Below are 18,028 nucleotides of genomic sequence, written 5' to 3'. Positions count from 1 at the left end.
CTGAACATCCCGAAAGTTTGTGTCAGGTGACCTAAAAATCACCCAATATCTCCTTAACAAACATACATAGACAAGCAAGAACCTCACTTCCAGTGAATGTGTTGATGTTTATATTAGTGAGGTAAGACAGCCAGTCTGATACCTTTGTTAAAGCAATGTAAAATGTTGCTGTATCTAACAGAATACAAATTGTACACATCATCATCTCCTTGCCGATTTTTACTCACTGTCCATTCAAAGCTACCCTTATCCCTTCTAATGATAAGTTTAAAATAACAAAGATAAAGGAATACATTTTCATTTCAGATTAAAATCATTGTTTTACAAACCCATGTACTATATGCAATCAAAAATTCAAGTAATATGCTTCACAAATAAATACCATATTTTACATTGGAATATGGTTAACTTGGAGTGAGGTGGTAGTACAATATAAAGTCAGTTTTTGTCCTAATGCCATTACATTGTATATTTTACATTCTGTACAAAACATCACAGTTTATCAAGGCATGCAAATAACCGAATTCAAAATGTGCTTTAAATGAAATTCCATATATTTAATCAGGAATATCCACATGGAATTACAGCCTTTTTACCCAAACATCTTCTATCAAAGTAAGAAACACTAGGCACACTTCTGAAAGCACAGACACAATGCAACAAAATTCAATGTACAATAAAGCTTAATTACAGGTACAGCAGGGATCTTTGATGTGATAAGTCCCTGTTCATGTGATGCTTACAATAAGGTCAAAACTCTAGGAAAAATCTGCAGTGAGGTTATACAGTAAATTTAAAATTTACTACATGTTGTTTATAGATATGATTTATCTGTACAGTGAAGACAACAACACAATAAATGTTAATTAAAACTGGTATCTTATCACATTAACAGTAACAGATGTGTATTATATAATTTGTCCTACATTTTGTGTGAAACAACTAGTTCTGTATAGGTTTATGTACATACAATCTTATATCAAAGACCAACTGACCTTTATCTGCCATATGAATGTCAATAAGATTAAATCCAAGAGGTCTGATGTGTTTGATAACATATATCACACTAAAAAGTAAAAACAAGAAAAATGCATGTAAACATATTTAATTCTTCAAATGATCGCAGATAAACAGTAAATATTTTCCCACACAAACAACAGGCTCTGGAGCTAAGTGTAATATCACAGTTAAGCAAATGGTTCTGTACAAAATAAATTATTTCATTTTTATGAAACAATAACAAGTGTATGAGAACCCTATTGAAGGGAGATAACTATCTATAAGTTGTAATCACAAAATGTATTAATGCACAAATCATGAAATCGAGCAGGTTTACAGAAACAAATATATAATGTACCATATAGTAATCAGAAAAACTGGCTAATATTGATTGATAGAATTTACATTCAAAATATAGGATTTAGTGATATACAGAAAATTTTTCTCTTGTGTTTTATATTCTTTAACCTTTAAAAAGGTATGAAAAATCAAACTGTTAATATTTTGTAGGAATGTATCTTTTGTTAAATCTATACACTTTGTGATAGCATATAAATATATGATTCTACACTCATTGATTTAAAGTTAGCAATGATTACTATCAGGTACTTTTACAGTAAATTTAAGATTTGTCACTCCTGCAGTAGAACATTAGTTGCCCCGGTCAGGTCTGTCTTTATCTCTGTTTCTCCTGTGTGCTGAAGTCAGAGTGATTTTTGAGGATGGACGTGCTAAGGCATTGTCCGTGGTTCCAGGAAAATTTGAGCCAAGTAAAAGTGTTGTGCTGCTCTGACTTTGCCCAAGTATAGAAGAAGTAGACAGAGTTGTGTCCCCATGGCCAGAGGAGGCAGAGCTTGCCCCAGCAATTCCGGGGAACAAGATGGCTGGTTTTGTAGTAAGTGCTGACTCTGGACCAATCATCTGGAGACCTTGGGAACCAATAGTCCATGTATGACCACTACTTGTAGAGCCTGACTCTTTAGAAGTGGATTTGGGTGTTTCTGCAGTACTGTTGGAAGATGTAAAGATCTTCACATGCTGAGTTGGTATATTAGAACTAGTGGAGCTTGTCAGGGACAGTGTGGGAAGTGTTGTTGTTAGGACAACTGTTTTTATGGGAGCACTAGCTGGAATCTTTACATTTTCACTTGATGTTGTGGTTTTGGCTGTTGATGACAATGTTGGCTTCGTGGAGGTACTTGTTCGAAGCGAGAACGGCTTATTTTTAGTATCACCGACCTTCACTGTAGATTTGCTAACAGATTTAGTTGTAACATCCATAGATTTTGTGGATGTCCTATTACTTGTATCATTATTAGTTGTTTTCATAGTTGTGTTTTTTGTGGCTGTGTCTTTTGTAACCACATCTGTCATGGCTGTGTCTTTTGTAGTCAAATCTATTGTAGCTAAGTCTTTTGTAACCACATCTGTCATGGCTGAGTCTTTTGTAGTCAAATCTTTTGTTGCTAAGTCTTTGGTAGCCCCATCTGTCATGGCTGAGTCTTTTGTAGTCAAATCTTTTGTAGCTAAGTCTTTGGTAGCCACGTTTGTTGCTGCTGTGTTTTTGAGGGCCGATTCTGTCGTGGTCGTGTTTTTAGTGCTATTAGAAGGTGTATCTTTGGTATCAACAGATTCATCTTTAGAATGTTTAGTTGTTCCCTGTGTTTCTTCCATCACTTGAGCATCACTTTCCATAGAGTTATTTTTGTTTGTATTTCCACCTGCATGAGTCATTTTCAGTGCCACTAATTCCTCAGTGGTTGGTTTGGATACCATTATCTGTGGGGTACACTCCTTAACATTAGTCTCAGTTGATTTATTCCCAGCAGCCCCTGATGTTGGTCCTACGACCACAGGTGTGCTATTTGTTGTCATACGATGACTCCTGACAGGAGACGTATTCCGCGTTACGGCAGTGTTTGCTACTGATGTCCGTGTTCTCTCATTTGAGTCTTTAACAGGAGATACACTGCGTGTTGTGCGAGAGGAAACATAATATGGACGAGACCCACAATACAGCACACAAAAGCCACGTTGAGAGTTTAAGGGAAGTAATGCCTGGTGTCGCTTGGCCTTCTCAAAGCACTCTATACTGATATCTGTAGATAAGAATATTTGTTAGTAAAGTATTCCAATGTTATCCTAACATCTGTCATTAAAAATATTTGAGAGGTTTTTTCTTTTTGTTTTTTACTGGTATGGAAATTGTAATAGATACCTTAAATGACACACATTATCTTGAAATATCTATAAACAATGCAGATTACATACAAGTAAACAACAAGAAAGAACAATAACTTTCTTATATATACATGTTGACAACATTTTGTACCAATCTGCATTTCTTAGAAATAATAATTGTCATTCATTGGGAGTTTTACACACTGACAGCATTAAAGAAACAAACAGCTGATTCTAAGTCAGTGTGAAAGTTTCTCAACTACAGCTGCAAAATAAAGAGAAAATAATTCTACAATAACAATCTTTTTAGTACCTTTTTGTGAAAAGTTTTAAATATCTACATTTCAATACACATATAGTTTTGAAAATTTTAGTCTAAACAAAATAAATTCACAAAATTAAAACACAACAGTGGACTGTTTTACCAATTTTTCTGGTATTAGGCTAGAGAATACACACTGAAAATGGAAATATATGCATATCAACAAAGTATGCCAAAGTTTTACTGATTGATCCTCTTATTTTTGAGTGAAATCCAATTTTAGAGGGCTTTATTTTTGTTTTTATCCATGGGTACTCTGAATCCTCCAACTTATATGATACACAGGTGAATGTTGGCATGATTCACTATACATAATATGTAGTGCCACTAAAAATGTATGTTTTTGGAAAACCACGATATCTGGGCTTCATGAAAATATATGATTTTACAGTTATGTGAATGTCAGACAAGTAACACTTTTATACACTGGTACAATATACACAGATTTTTATCAACTGGTACAATATACACAGATTTTTATCCACTGGTACAATATACACAGATTTTTATCCACTATACACAGGTACAATATACACAGATTTTTATCCACTGGTACAATACACAGATTTTTATCCACTGGTACAATATACACAGATTTTTATCCACTGGTACAATATACACAGATTTTTATCCACTGGTACAATATACACAGATTTTTATCCACTGGTACAATATACACAGATTTTTATCCACTGGTACAATATACACAGATTTGTATCCACTGGTACAATATACACAGATTTGTATCCACTGGTACAATATACACAGATTTGTATCCACTGGTACAATATACACAGATTTTTATACACTGGTACAATATACACAGATTTTTATCCACTGGTACAATATACACAGATTTTTATACACTGGTACAATATACACAGATTTTTATCCACTGGTACAATTTTTATACACTGGTACAATATACACAGAGTTTTATACACTTTTTATACACTGGTACAATATACACAGATTTTTATACACTGGTACAATATACACAGATTTTTATCCACTGGTACAATATACACAGATTTTTATCCACTGGTACAATATACACAGATTTGTATCCACTGGTACAATATACACAGATTTTTATCCACTGGTACAATATACACAGATTTTTATACACTGGTACAATATACACAGATTTTTATCCACTGGTACAATATACACAGATTTGTATCCACTGGTACAATATACACAGATTTTTATCCACTGGTACAATATACACAGATTTTTATCCACTGGTACAATATACACAGATTTGTATCCACTGGTACAATATACACAGATTTTTATCCACTGGTACAATATACACAGATTTGTATCCACTGGTACAATATACACAGATTTTTATCCACTGGTACAATATACACAGATTTTTATCCACTGGTACAATATACAAATATTTTCATTACAATTACAATCTACAGAACAATTTTTCATGTTATTTTCTTTTCAATAACACACAATGTCAAAAGTATCTGAGAAATTAGTGGAAAGAAATGTGTACACTTACGTAGTGTCTCCTCTACAACTGCTGGTATGACTTCCTTCAGAGCGGAACAGTTACAATGAAGGGCTGGGTTTACATTCACTTCAATCAGCCATACCTACAATAATCATTCACAGTTCATTAATAAGTACACTCCAGGCCTAATATTGTTTCTGTTTTGACAAACAGATAACACGCTCAGTGTATCATCAATCAGATAAGCTTCACAAATGTGTTGAATATGAAAATATTTCTTTTAATGAAGAACTTCATTAGATAAAAAAAAACAGGGCTGTCAGAGACGGGTGTTGCTCCATGAATGTGAAAAAATTTAAGTATGAAAAATAACAAAGGGCCTTTAAAGTTTTATGTTGATACATCTTATAGTTTTTGTATTATGCTTTGGACAAAATTATGAAGGACAGACAAAATTATGAAGGACGGACGAATGGATGGACAAGGTGGCACTATAATTATCTCCCTGACAGGTTATAATTGCCCAGGGACCAGTGATCTAGGAGTACCCAAGTTATTGTGTCAAAATATTTTTTTATTCATAGTAAAAGGGAATGTGATCTACATTTTAGTTTGAAAAGTAATCCAAAGATAACAAGAATTATAAATGGTTAAAGAGTGCAGTGTGCAAGTTTGATAGATCTAAGGAAACTGAAAATTGTTGTGCAGAAGCAAATTTTCTACTTATCAGTGACCATCATAATGAAAAACGACATGAAGAGAGTCATGCATGTAGGGAAGTAGTTTTTCAGGATTGAGTATATTCAATTCAAAGAAAATTCAGTTATTGATAAGAAACCAACTTTCTATATATAGTAACAGTAACCTGGATGTTTGACCTTTTGACCCAATAAAGCAATTCAAAGAAAATTCAGTTATTGATCAGAAACCAACTTTCTATATATAGTAACAGTAACCTGGATGTTTGACCGTTTGACCCAATAAAGCAATTCAAAGTAAGCATTCCTGATAAAGCAGTGTGAGAGATTCAAGTATGATCAATCCACTTGAACTTGCTTTATTGTCTGAAAATTGTGATGAGCATGGAGAGAGTGACTAACAGACCGCATCATTACAAATCCCACCTTCTGATCTTCAATCAGGAGAAATTTTGACCTTGGTGCGTATACATTAAATCGGTCCCTTACCTTCATGTCTTGGTCAACCATAAAGTCCAGTCCAAATAGGTCAAAGTACCCCATCCTGGTCTGAAGCTTGTGTTTTACACTATTGAAGCAGTGGATCATTATCTTCTGCATTTGTTTCTACAAAACGGTGATCTCTAATCATTGGTTTCATCCTACAGACTACATGATAACATTTACATACACTCATCTCTATCTGATATCATCTATAAGCTCCTTAATTATTGTCAGCCAGGTGGTGTGGACATATCTTTGTTCATATATCCTATATGAACAGCTAGACATAAAACATGATCTGACAGAGATACTGAAGTCTTCATAAAGTACATAATATTGAGTGTTAAAGAACAATTCAACTCTCTGCTGTAGAAAATTTGCCAAGGTGTGGTATTATTGACCTTAAACAAAAGGCATAATGTAGGTTTATGTCATTTTGCAGGACTATGTTTTATCATCAAAGGTAACTGAAATTGATGATAATGATATTAGGTGATGTACTTACTGTTAAGGTATTATAGACCCAATCAAGCTCTATATTTGATTTGGGTTGTATATGCTGATTGACGTAATCATTAAATTTATCCATTGACCAGGCAGTGTCTTCTTTATTTTCTTTGTAATTGGGATCTTTCTTCTGTACAAACTATCAGAACCAAGATAAAATGGGATTAGGTCAAAGTAAAAATAGAAACATTTCTTAGGTATTTATTCATGCTGCAAGGCAAACAGTTTCAGTTGTATCTTCTAAGATATTCCATATGACTGTAAAATGAGTGAATTTCAGATTAAGTCTCCTTTTCAGAATAAGTCTTATCACCTGTTGAATTGTAGCATTACTGACCAAGCACGTATACATTATCTATTTTACGGAATGACAATAAAACAAAATCAAAATTTGCTTTTGATACGCTACTAGAAATGTTGTTTGAAGCTACAGATCATATCAGTATGACTTTATAATGAATAAATAAATATATGTAAAACACAGCACTGGAAAGTGTTTACCTGTTACAGAAAACAATTCACAAGCACTAGACTTCTCAAATCATAGATATAGACTCTATGACTGAAAAATACTTTCAGTGCTTCATTGTATTGACCGACTTGTCAGAAGATGTGCCAATGTTTAATTTCAATCAATTAATTATTTAAGTAATTTCAAGACAACGATTGACTTTTTCTTTGCTTTACAATTGAAGGGACTAAAAAATTGTTTCAATTCAACTTAAATTTCAACTCAATGCCATCCCAACCAAAATTACAAAGATAAAAAAGGAAAAAAAAACAAGATTTGAAAATTATTTTGACTCAAGCAATTTAGAGATGAGTTTCAACTGTAAGTTGCTGGTATAAAGAAACAAATGACTTCAATAGCAGCGAGAGGCCTGTTGATAATATTTTTCACACTTACTGATGAAAGAAAATATTACAATAAAAGAAGAACATATTTTACAACACAGTTATAATATCTAGTATTTTGCTGTTTTTCTTAATTCATGTCGTCAGTAATCCATTTCTGTTTTGTCTAATAATTACAACAGGATACTTAAAGGTCCATATAGACCACAGTCATCTCATTTTTTTTCATTGTCAACTTCAGTACTGTGCTCTATTAGCTATTTTGTGAAAAAAATATTAACTGCAAAATATTTTAATATCTACAGACACTTTACACCTATTATTGAATGAAGGTCCTCCTGGAACCTCGAGGACACACTTCAGCTTATACCTATTTCAAGTTGGTTCTCAGGGATATTCCCCACTTTTGTTCCTATTATTGAATGCTTTCCTTTCAAAAATGGTAAAACATGATGGTGCAATATGTCAGTATCATTGGTTGTATATGTGATACATTTAAATAAAAAAAAATTAGAAAAAATCCCACATTTTAAAAATTTGTCAGAATAATAACTGAAATTATTGAATACTTGACATCATTGGATGATTTGTAAGGTGTTACCTGATTGGTGAGGTGTGTCATAAGACTTGTGTCATTTGTGTCGTATTTTGTGCAACAGAGGCGGACATATCCCTTGTGATAGAGGACAAGGAAAGGGACAGTACTTCCAATTAACATGTAGGCACGGATATCAAATTTGCGTCCATCCAGCAGCAATGGGTTGGTGATATACCTGAAGGATAAACATCTGATCAGTAACTTTGTCACCAAGAGATGAAAATTCAGTTATAAGTACTCTAAACTTGAAACTAGGATTTTTAGTTCTTTCTAAGTGAAAAAACACAAACAATGCATTATGATGAAATGAAAGAGGTTGAAATAAATTAAGGTAATGGAAAATGTTCTGGGAACACCATTACATTGATAAAATAAGCTACTGATTAATACTGGTTGAAATTTACATGAACTTTCCAAACATTTTTGACCTCTACATCATCTCAGACGTGGTCATCTCCTAACTGCTATGCCATTAAAATTGGTTTGACCTTTTTTGGTGCTGACCTTTGTACGACTCTCGTCATGAGTGGTTTTGTGCCTTTTTGTGCCTGTTCCTTTTTATGTACCCTTTCCTCCAGAAGTTTGATAATTTCCTCGTAGGAACGGATAATAAATATTCCTTTGCCTTGGTTCAGTCCTGTCGGTTTACATATCCACATCTCTCCCTCTGAAACATTCCAGTAACAACTATATGTCAATACTTTTAATATTAATTTGTGATACATTATATCTTTCTGATAATGATGACAGTAGCTCTTATTGATTCTTATTTTGTCTTATTGTTCCAAGCAAAAATGAACTTTATAATTGTGTTGTTAATAGAAAAAATCAAAGCTGGGGGAAATTGGAACATATAATAAATATCTAAATGGTTTGCTCATGTTGCTCAAGATATTTGTATGCATTGGAGACTTAATCAATTAAAAACAGAAATGACTTTACTTTCACGTCAAACAATTTGGTTACATATTTTCTTTGTTAATGACACTGGCTCATATCTTATTCCATAGTTTGAACTGACAATGTTGTGTTACCACACACAAGATAATATTTATAAATATTACATATTAATGGACATTCCTTAATAAATCATTCACAAGGCTACAATTATATTTTACCTTGATAAATTTTCAGAAATTCTTCTTTATCTTTTGCTTCATCTAGTCTATAAGTCTCTGGGACAAAATCTGAGAATCGTAATCGTGGTGGTCTCCCCTTGGTACTGAGGGTCACCCGTTCATATTCCTGTAGACTGTTAAGTAGGCCAAGTTTATTGGTAAGGAGGTTTCCATTAGGAATGTGGTTCACCATCTGGTCTCCTATCAAAAACGATACATGTTACCATAATTCTCTCAATGGCTTTCATGCCGAGAGGCTAGAATCAACAAAGCACATTATGTTGTAGTGTATATCAGTCATTACTTTTGATAATTCTAATATAATTTTCCAGCTGTCATTATATATACACAGGAGGATTTTAGAGTTATCTACGGTATTATCCTCTACTAGTCCCTTAATCATCAAGTAATGATATTATCCTCTACTAGTCCCTTAATCATCAAGTAATGATATTATCCTCTACTAGTCCCTTAATCATCAAGTAATGATATTATCCTCTACTAGTCCCTTAATTATCAAATGATGATTCTTTTTTCGTCTTCAATTCATAGACAGTTGTAATTATTATCGAGCCATTGATATGTTATACACAAACTATATTCTGGACATCCAAAGCTTAATTCAAGCAGACCAAAAAAACATTTTTAAAAATAGCATACAGATATGATTTCTGACTTTCAGTTGCTGATCATGAAGCCAAATAAAATCATTACGTCACTCCTTCATCAATGATATAAGTTGTAAAGTAGCTCTTTATCGTGTTATGCTTTATCGTGTTATGCTTTATCCTGTTAGTCATAATATAATGGCCTCGATCCACATTCAATAACACAGACATCAAATATGATAAAATCTTTCAATTTTTTACAATAAGCCCAGAGTTATAATATCAACCTTAGGCCTGGAGCATGCATCACTTAGATGATAGGCTACCACTTTGCTCATATGAATGGCCTTGACCAACTAACAAGGTCACAGCAGTAAAATGTACAATAGATTTTAAACATTTTTTGTAATATCCAAGAAGAACTAGGCCATGATATTAGGACCATCTTGCTGTGAAGGGCTACCATTTCCATTCAAATAAGTAACAATGATGAAGTTCAAGGTCACAGGTGTCAAAGGTCTCATAATCTTTAAACAACTTTTTCTCATTAACTCTCATTAATTCTCATTGGGCCTATAACATGTTTGGATGAAGGTCTACCAAGTTTTTTTGTAATGAATGACCTCACAAAGGTCAAATGTGTTAAACTCTTCGAATGGCCTCTTGTTAATAATGAAAAGCTCCTTTATTAGTTCACCTGTAACCTTTTTATGTAGATAAGGAGTATATGTTTTGTAGATAAGAAGTATATGTTTTGTAGATAAGAAGTATATGTTTTGTTGATAAGAAGTATATGTTTTGTAGATAAGAAGTATATGTTTTGTAGATAAGAAGTATATGTTTTGTAGATAAGGAGTGTTTTGAAGATAAGAAGTATATGTTTTGTAGATAAGAAGTATATGTTTTGTAGATAAGGAGTATATGTTTTGTAGATAAGAAGTATATGTTTTGTAGATAAGAAGTATATGTTTTGTTGATAAGAAGTATATGTTTTGTAGATAAGAAGTATATGTTTTGTAGATAAGGAGTATATGTTTTGAAGATAAGAAGTATATGTTTTGTAGATAAGAAGTATATGTTTTGTAGATAAGAAGTATATGTTTTGTAGATAAGAAGTATATGTTTTGTTGATAAGAAGTACATGTTTTGTAGATAAGAAGTATATGTTTTGTTGATAAGAAGTATATGTTTTGTAGATAAGAAGTATATGTTTTGTTGATAAGAAGTATATGTTTTGTAGATAAGAAGTATATGTTTTGTAGATAAGAAGTATATGTTTTGTTGATCAGAAGTATATGTTTTGTTGATAAGAAGTATATGTTTTGTAGATAAGAAGTATATGTTTTGTTGATAAGAAGTATATGTTTTGTAGATAAGAAGTATATGTTTTGTAGATAAGAAGTATATGTTTTGTTGATAAGAAGTATATGTTTTGTAGATAAGAAGTATATGTTTTGTAGATAATGTTTTGTAGATAAGAAGTATATGTTTTGTTGATAAGAAGTATATGTTTTGTTGATCAGAAGTATATGTTTTGTAGATAAGAAGTATATGTTTTGTTGATAAGAAGTATATGTTTTGTAGATAAGAAGTATATGTTTTGTAGATAAGAAGTATATGTTTTGTAGATAAGAAGTATATGTCTTGTAGATAAGGAGTATATGTTTTGTAGGTAAGAAGTATATGTTTTGTAGATAAGGAGTATATGTTTTGTAGAGAAGAAGTACATGTTTTGTAGATAAGTATATGTCTTGTCGGTAAGAAGTATATGTTTTGTAGATAAGAAGTACATGTTTTGTAGATAAGAAGTATATGTCTTGTAGGTAAGAAGTATATGTTTTGTAGATAAGAAGTATATGTTTTGTTGATAAGAAGTATATGTCTTGTAGGTAAGAAGTATATGTCTTGTAGGTAAGAAGTGTGATGATAAAAATGAAAGATGGTAGAATAAATGCAATTTTTCTGCTTTTAGCTGCAAAGTAGGTAAGTGATACAGGCCCATTGTGTCTTTTGATCTAAAATACGTACCTTCTTTGTAGGAACCATAGTTGATCCTCGTCTTACATTCTGTCCACTTAAGTTTGAAGCGTTCATCATATTTGTCCATTGTTCTCTTCCATCCCATTGCCGTCAGGGCCCCTTCTACCCTAGAAAACGTCATACGAAAACCATCTATTATTAAAAAGTACGTACATATGATACTCAATATACTCCTAAGTAGATACCAGATATATCTCACTTGAGAACTCATCTGAGTCTGTTAATGCAGTATCTTTATATAAGCTACCTGATCATTATAGTTAAAAAGGAAATGTAATTTTCTGCAGACAAATAAATATATAGGTAATTGAAAATGAATAAAGTGCATATTTACTATCTATTCAAGACATGTTACCACCTTCCTGTCAGAAGAATCATAAATATGTCAATACCATAAATAAGTTAGGGACGAATAAATGCCATTAAGTGCACTGCTATCATACACTAGTGGTGTCACAGGTAAACCATTGATTAATGAAAAAAAAACAGGTAGTCGAACAGATGTGTCAGACTCTAAGTAAAATACATATCAATGATCACCAGACCCTTCTTTATTGATTGTGGATTTTTGGACTACAAAATACACCAACTTATTGTTGATCAATATACCATGTTGATATAGAGTCATTATCTCATTAACTCTAATCTATAGGGTATATATATGTCATGTTTAAGTGATACAATGCATTATTAACTTTCAATCGGTATCCAAATGTATTGTACATATATTACAATGTGTTTCTGCTGAGTAAACTTGTGCATATTAATCTGATAGAGAGCATATAAAGTATCTGCTATTGGTACATACTGTTGTAGCTCTATCAATAGTGTGCTGATGTAAATAATAGTGTGTAGTTCTCCTTCAAAGTGTGTAGCTGTAATTGTATGTAACTCTAACTGTGAATGTGTAGCTCTGATTGAAATTGTTGTTTCAGCTGATAGTGTGTTGTTCTATGGCTCTCATTGATAGTATTTACCTGTAATTGTGTGTAGCTGTAATTCATAGTGCATAACTGTAATTGATAGTGTGTAGCTGTAATTCATGGTGTGTAGCTGTTGTTCATAGTAGCTGTACTTGATAGTGTGTAGCTGTGCTTGATAATGTGTAGCTGTAATTGATAGTGTGTAACTGTAATTGATAGTGTGTAACTGTAATTCATAGTGCGTAACTGTAATTCATAGTGTGTAGCTATAATTGATAGTGTGTCTAACTGTAATTGTGTGTAGTGCTAATTTAATGTGTAACTGTATTTGTGTGTAGTTCTAATTTAATGTGTAAATGTAATTGTGTGTAGTTCTAATTGAATGTGTAAGTGTATTTGTGTGTAGTTCTAATTTAATGTGTAAATGTAATTGTGTGTAGTTCTAATTGAATGTGTAACTGTATTTGTGTGTAGTTCTAATTTAATGTGTAAATGTAATTGTGTGTAGTTCTAATTTAATGTGTAAATGTAATTGTGTGTAGTTCTAATTGAATGTGTAACTGTATTTGTGTGTAGTTCTAATTGAATGTGTAAATGTAATTGTGTGTAGTTCTAATTCAATGTGTAAATGTAATTGTGTGTAGTTCTAATTTAATGTGTAAATGTAATTGTGTGTAGTTCTAATTTAATGTGTAAATGTAATTGTGTGTAGTTCTAATTGAATGTGTAACTGTATTTGTGTGTAGTTCTAATTTAATGTGTAACTGTATTAGTGTGTGGTTCTAATTTAATGTGTAAATGTAATTGTGTGTAGTTCTAATTTAATGTGTAAATGTAATTGTGTGTAGTTCTAATTCAATGTGTAAATGTAATTGTGTGTAGTTCTAATTCAATGTGTAAATGTAATTGTGTGTAGTTCTAGTTTAATGTGTAAATGTAATTGTGTGTAGTTCTAATTTAATGTGTAAATGTAATTGTGTGTAGTTCTAGTTTAATGTGTAAATGCAATTGTGTGTAGTTCTAATTTAATGTGTAAATGTAATTGTGTGTAGTTCTAGTTTAATGTGTAACTGTATTTGTGTGTAGTTCTAATATAATGTGTAACTGTATTTGTGTGTAGTTCTAATTTAATGTGTAAATGTAACTTATTGATAATGTACAGCTCTTATAAACAATGTTATCCTATAACAGACTGAAGCTTAATAAACTGATATCATGATTTGGCAGTTTAAATCTATTTGAGATTGTGTATCCCCAGTAACTAACAGAGATACCTTTCCCTTTGTCCCCAGTAATTTACAGAGATACCTTTCCCTTTGTCTCCAGTAACTTACAGAGAAATACCTTTCCCTTTGTCTCCAGTAACTTACAGAGAAATACCTTTCCCTTTGTCTCCAGTAACTTACAGAGAAATACCTTTCCCTTTGTCTCCAGTAACTTACAGAGAAATACCTTTCCCTTTGTCTCCAGTAACTTACAGAGAAATACCTTTCCCTTTGTCTCCAGTAACTTACAGAGAAATACCTTTCCCTTTGTCTCCAGTAACTTACAGAGAAATACCTTTCCCTTTGTCTCCAGTAACTTACAGAGAAATACCTTTCCCTTTGTCTCCAGTAACTTACAGAGAAATACCTTTCCCTTTGTCTCCAGTAACTTACTTAGAGATACCTTTCCCTTTGTCCCCAGTAACTTACAGAGATACCTTTCCCTTTGTCCCCAGTAATTTACAGAGATACCTTTCCCTTTGTCTCCAGTAACTTACAGAGAGATACCTTTCCCTTTGTCCCCAGTAACTTACAGAGATACCTTTCCCTTTGTCCCCAGTAACTTACAGAGAGATACCTTTCCCTTTGTCTCCAGTAACTTACAGAGAGATACCTTTCCCTTTGTCCCCAGTAATTTACAGAGATACCTTTCCCTTTGTCTCCAGTAACTTACAGAGAGATACCTTTCCCTTTGTCCCCAGTAACTTACAGAGATACCTTTCCCTTTGTCCCCAGTAACTTACAGAGAAATACCTTTCCCTTTGTCTCCAGTAACTTACAGAGATACCTTTCCCTTTGTCCCCAGTAATTTACAGAGATACCTTTCCCTTTGTCTCCAGTAACTTACAGAGAGATACCTTTCCCTTTGTCCCCAGTAACTTACAGAGATACCTTTCCCTTTGTCCCCAGTAATTTACAGAGATACCTTTCCCTTTGTCTCCAGTAACTTACAGAGAGATACCTTTCCCTTTGTCTCCAGTAACTTACAGAGAAATACCTTTCCCTTTGTCTCCAGTAACTTACAGAGAAATACCTTTCCCTTTGTCTCCAGTAACTTACAGAGAAATACCTTTCCCTTTGTCTCCAGTAACTTACAGAGAAATACCTTTCCCTTTGTCTCCAGTAACTTACAGAGAGATACCTTTCCCTTTGTCCCCAGTAACTTACAGAGATACCTTTCCCTTTGTCCCCAGTAACTTACAGAGAGATACCTTTCCCTTTGTCCCCAGTAACTTACAGATAGATACCTTTCCCTTTGTCCCCAGTAACTTACAGAGATACCTTTCCCTTTGTTCCCAGTAACTTACAGAGATACCTTTCCCTTTGTCCCCAGTAACTTACAGAGATACCTTTCCCTTTGTTCCCAGTAACTTACAGAGATACCTTTCCCTTTGTCCCCAGTAACTTACAGAGAAATACCTTTCCCTTTGTCTCCAGTAACTTACAGAGAAATACCTTTCCCTTTGTCTCCAGTAACTTACAGAGAGATACCTTTCCCTTTGTCCCCAGTAACTTACAGAGATACCTTTCCCTTTGTCCCCAGTAACTTACAGAGATACCTTTCCCTTTGTCCCCAGTAACTTACAGAGATACCTTTCCCTTTGTCCCCAGTAACTTACAGAGATACCTTTCCCTTTGTCCCCAGTAACTTACAGAGATACCTTTCCCTTTGTCCCCAGTAACTTACAGAGAGACACCATTTCCTCCTCCTATGAAAAATGTTGGCTGCATGTTGTTTGGAAGACTGCATGATGGAAGCTTAGATTGCTTGGCTCCTGGAGACTTCTTGCCACCAACTTTCTTGATTGACCTTGACTGTAGATCTTCCTTGAGCGGTGAGTTTTCAGATGGAGCTGAAGCAGGGATAAAGCCGGGGGCTGACCCTGTGGCAAAAGGTTTTTCTATCTCACCTGGATCTGTCAAAAATGGAAAAACATCACATACTACATCAACTTGTATTCTGATGTTTTCATCTTACTGATATTCTCTGAAGATAAATAACTTGAAGTCATCTTATTCAAAACCATTTTGACACAGACTTTAGATCAAATATAATTTTGTTACCTGAGGATGAGGTCATTCTTGCTGTGACAAAACCAGCAAAAGTGTTTCTCCGTTGGACCTTTAGACGATCTAAGAAAGATTTAACCTTAGCCTGGTCCACAGCATTAATGAACTTGTCATTGTCACTGGGGTCGACCTTGACTCTGTGCAATGTAACTTTCCTGTTTTTGGACACAGCACATTGTAAAGCCACAGAGCATTGTAAGGGTGGTAACATGATCACTATGAATGACAATTTAACACCTGATTGTCTAAGTCAATTCTTTGTTAAGATCTGAATATTCCCAGAACACAATTGTGTTTGGCATCTCCAGTCCATGATACAGTGATAAGTGACCCTACTTAGTGTCAGTAAATTCTCCCAATCCCTATCACTACATGTTCGTGGAGTCAATTTTGAACCCTGATGTTCTAGGGTTTCAGTGACAAACAAGTGATGAAGTCCCGTGATTGTTCTAGTGACAACCTTGGTCACATTAACTGTCATGTCATTGAAAATTAAGATTGAATTTTGTACAACACAATACGAAAACGAAAAATTTTTGAAATTCTTTTCTTTTTGTACCATTTCAAACAAAGTCAAAATTGTTCAAACTGAATAATTCAATCCTAAATTTCCTCAAAGGAACAAACACAAATCCACTGAACACAATAGATGATGAAAGAGAATAAAATATGGGTCTAGTTTCACTCACTTAGCAACATGCTAACACACCAGTAAATCCAAGTGACAATGCTATTTTACATCCTGACATGCATTGAAAGGCTGATATATCTACAACACGATTTTATTGACTGATCAATTATAATGACAGCTTATAAATATTCAAAGGCTTATTCTCCTACCTCTTTAAAGTAAAATGTTCTACCTGTAAAAAAAACCTACCATACTCAATGATTACAGATGTCGCTATTTTCCACCCTGCTTGTAGAAATAGAACATTATCACCAACATTTAAACTCATTAGAAATTACAGCCTTTTTCAACAGGATATAGAATGTAAATTCATACAGAGGCCTGTCATGTTGTAGCTAAGGTTTCAGCAAGGCTAAAGCAGAGGCTGATCAGAGCACAATAACGGAACTACAATCCATAGGGATATCAATATTTCTATAGCTTCCAGATCAGCTGTAATCGATGGCTCCTTTACAGTACGGTAAACAGCTGACACAGCTCAATCAATACTTTACACTTATGCTTTTATAGTTTTTTCCATCCTTTCACCTTCTACATGCAGTCTCCTTAACCACAGTCATCAGTTCTATATTCATATGTATATGATACTTTACCTGTCCAAATGTTGGCTTTACTAATAAGAACTCACATAAATACAGTAAAAATAAAATACTGTATAATTTTCTTTCTTAAATATGAATTGGAATTGACCATGATGTTAACATCGTGAAATCTTTTTGTCTGCTATAACCTAGTGCTTAAATTTTCCTTTGTATCTAAAATTTGATTGATGTCATGTAGTAAACCACAGGGCAGCTAAAACAATAAGACACCCATTATCTGCTAAAGATAACTGTATGATTGCTTGGAAATGAATACAAAGATGGAAATTAAAAAATGTTCGATAATAAAAAATCCACTGAGAAAGCACAGTTTCATGTCACAGCAACAATGAAAGAATTTTTTTGAAGATGAATGGTGAGGATCTACAGACAAAGGGCAGTAACTCTTTCAAAACTTATTGAGTCAATACACATTAATAGATATACATGATATATGTGATGAAGATAAGGCCTACTAAAGCTTTAAAAATATTTGTTGAAATCTGAGAGAAAACATCTCTGGACAAGATTAAAATGATAAAATTAAACAATAACCCTAAAACCATTTAATCAAATATGCCATTCAGGAAAACACAAATTCATGTCACTGCTACAAAC

The 18,028-nt window shown here is 33.3% G+C and overlaps 1 protein-coding gene across 1 annotated transcript; it reads right to left on the bottom strand.

Moving 5' to 3' along the window:
* Positions 1 to 1,650: 1,650 nt before the first annotated feature.
* Positions 1,651 to 16,349, bottom strand: LOC132554133 (tubulin glycylase 3A-like). Its single transcript, XM_060218434.1, has 11 exons — positions 16,133 to 16,349; positions 15,756 to 15,984; positions 11,869 to 11,987; positions 9,233 to 9,433; positions 8,619 to 8,781; positions 8,118 to 8,289; positions 6,660 to 6,800; positions 6,161 to 6,277; positions 5,022 to 5,115; positions 2,519 to 3,098; positions 1,651 to 2,398 (listed from the first exon to the last, which is right to left on the bottom strand). The coding sequence occupies exons 1-11, from the start codon at positions 16,347 to 16,349 to the stop codon at positions 1,651 to 1,653; spliced, it is 2,781 nt and encodes a 926-aa protein (XP_060074417.1).
* Between the last annotated feature and the right edge of the window lie 1,679 nt (positions 16,350 to 18,028).

The sequence above is a fragment of the Ylistrum balloti genome, unplaced genomic scaffold (genome assembly GCF_031769215.1).
Source record: "Ylistrum balloti isolate Yb309-2 unplaced genomic scaffold, AGI_CSIRO_Ybal_v1 Utg370384, whole genome shotgun sequence".
NCBI classification, from domain to species: Eukaryota; Metazoa; Mollusca; class Bivalvia; order Pectinida; family Pectinidae; genus Ylistrum; species Ylistrum balloti.
Note: the sequence above shows the minus strand (reverse complement) of the source record. Positions and strands in the feature narration are given on the sequence as shown.

Bases quoted from the DNA above. Each gene is read 5' to 3' on its own strand.
- LOC132554133 (XM_060218434.1), bottom strand. From the start codon at position 16,349: ATGTTACCACCCTTACAATGCTCTGTGGCTTTACAATGTGCTGTGTCC. The intron at 8,290-8,618 runs GTCAGCACCAAA...TTTATCCTTCAG, and splicing joins ATGACGAGAGTCGTACAAAG to GTATATCACCAACCCATTGC. The intron at 6,278-6,659 runs GTAAGTACATCA...ACCGTTTTGTAG, and splicing joins GGGTCTATAATACCTTAACA to AAACAAATGCAGAAGATAAT.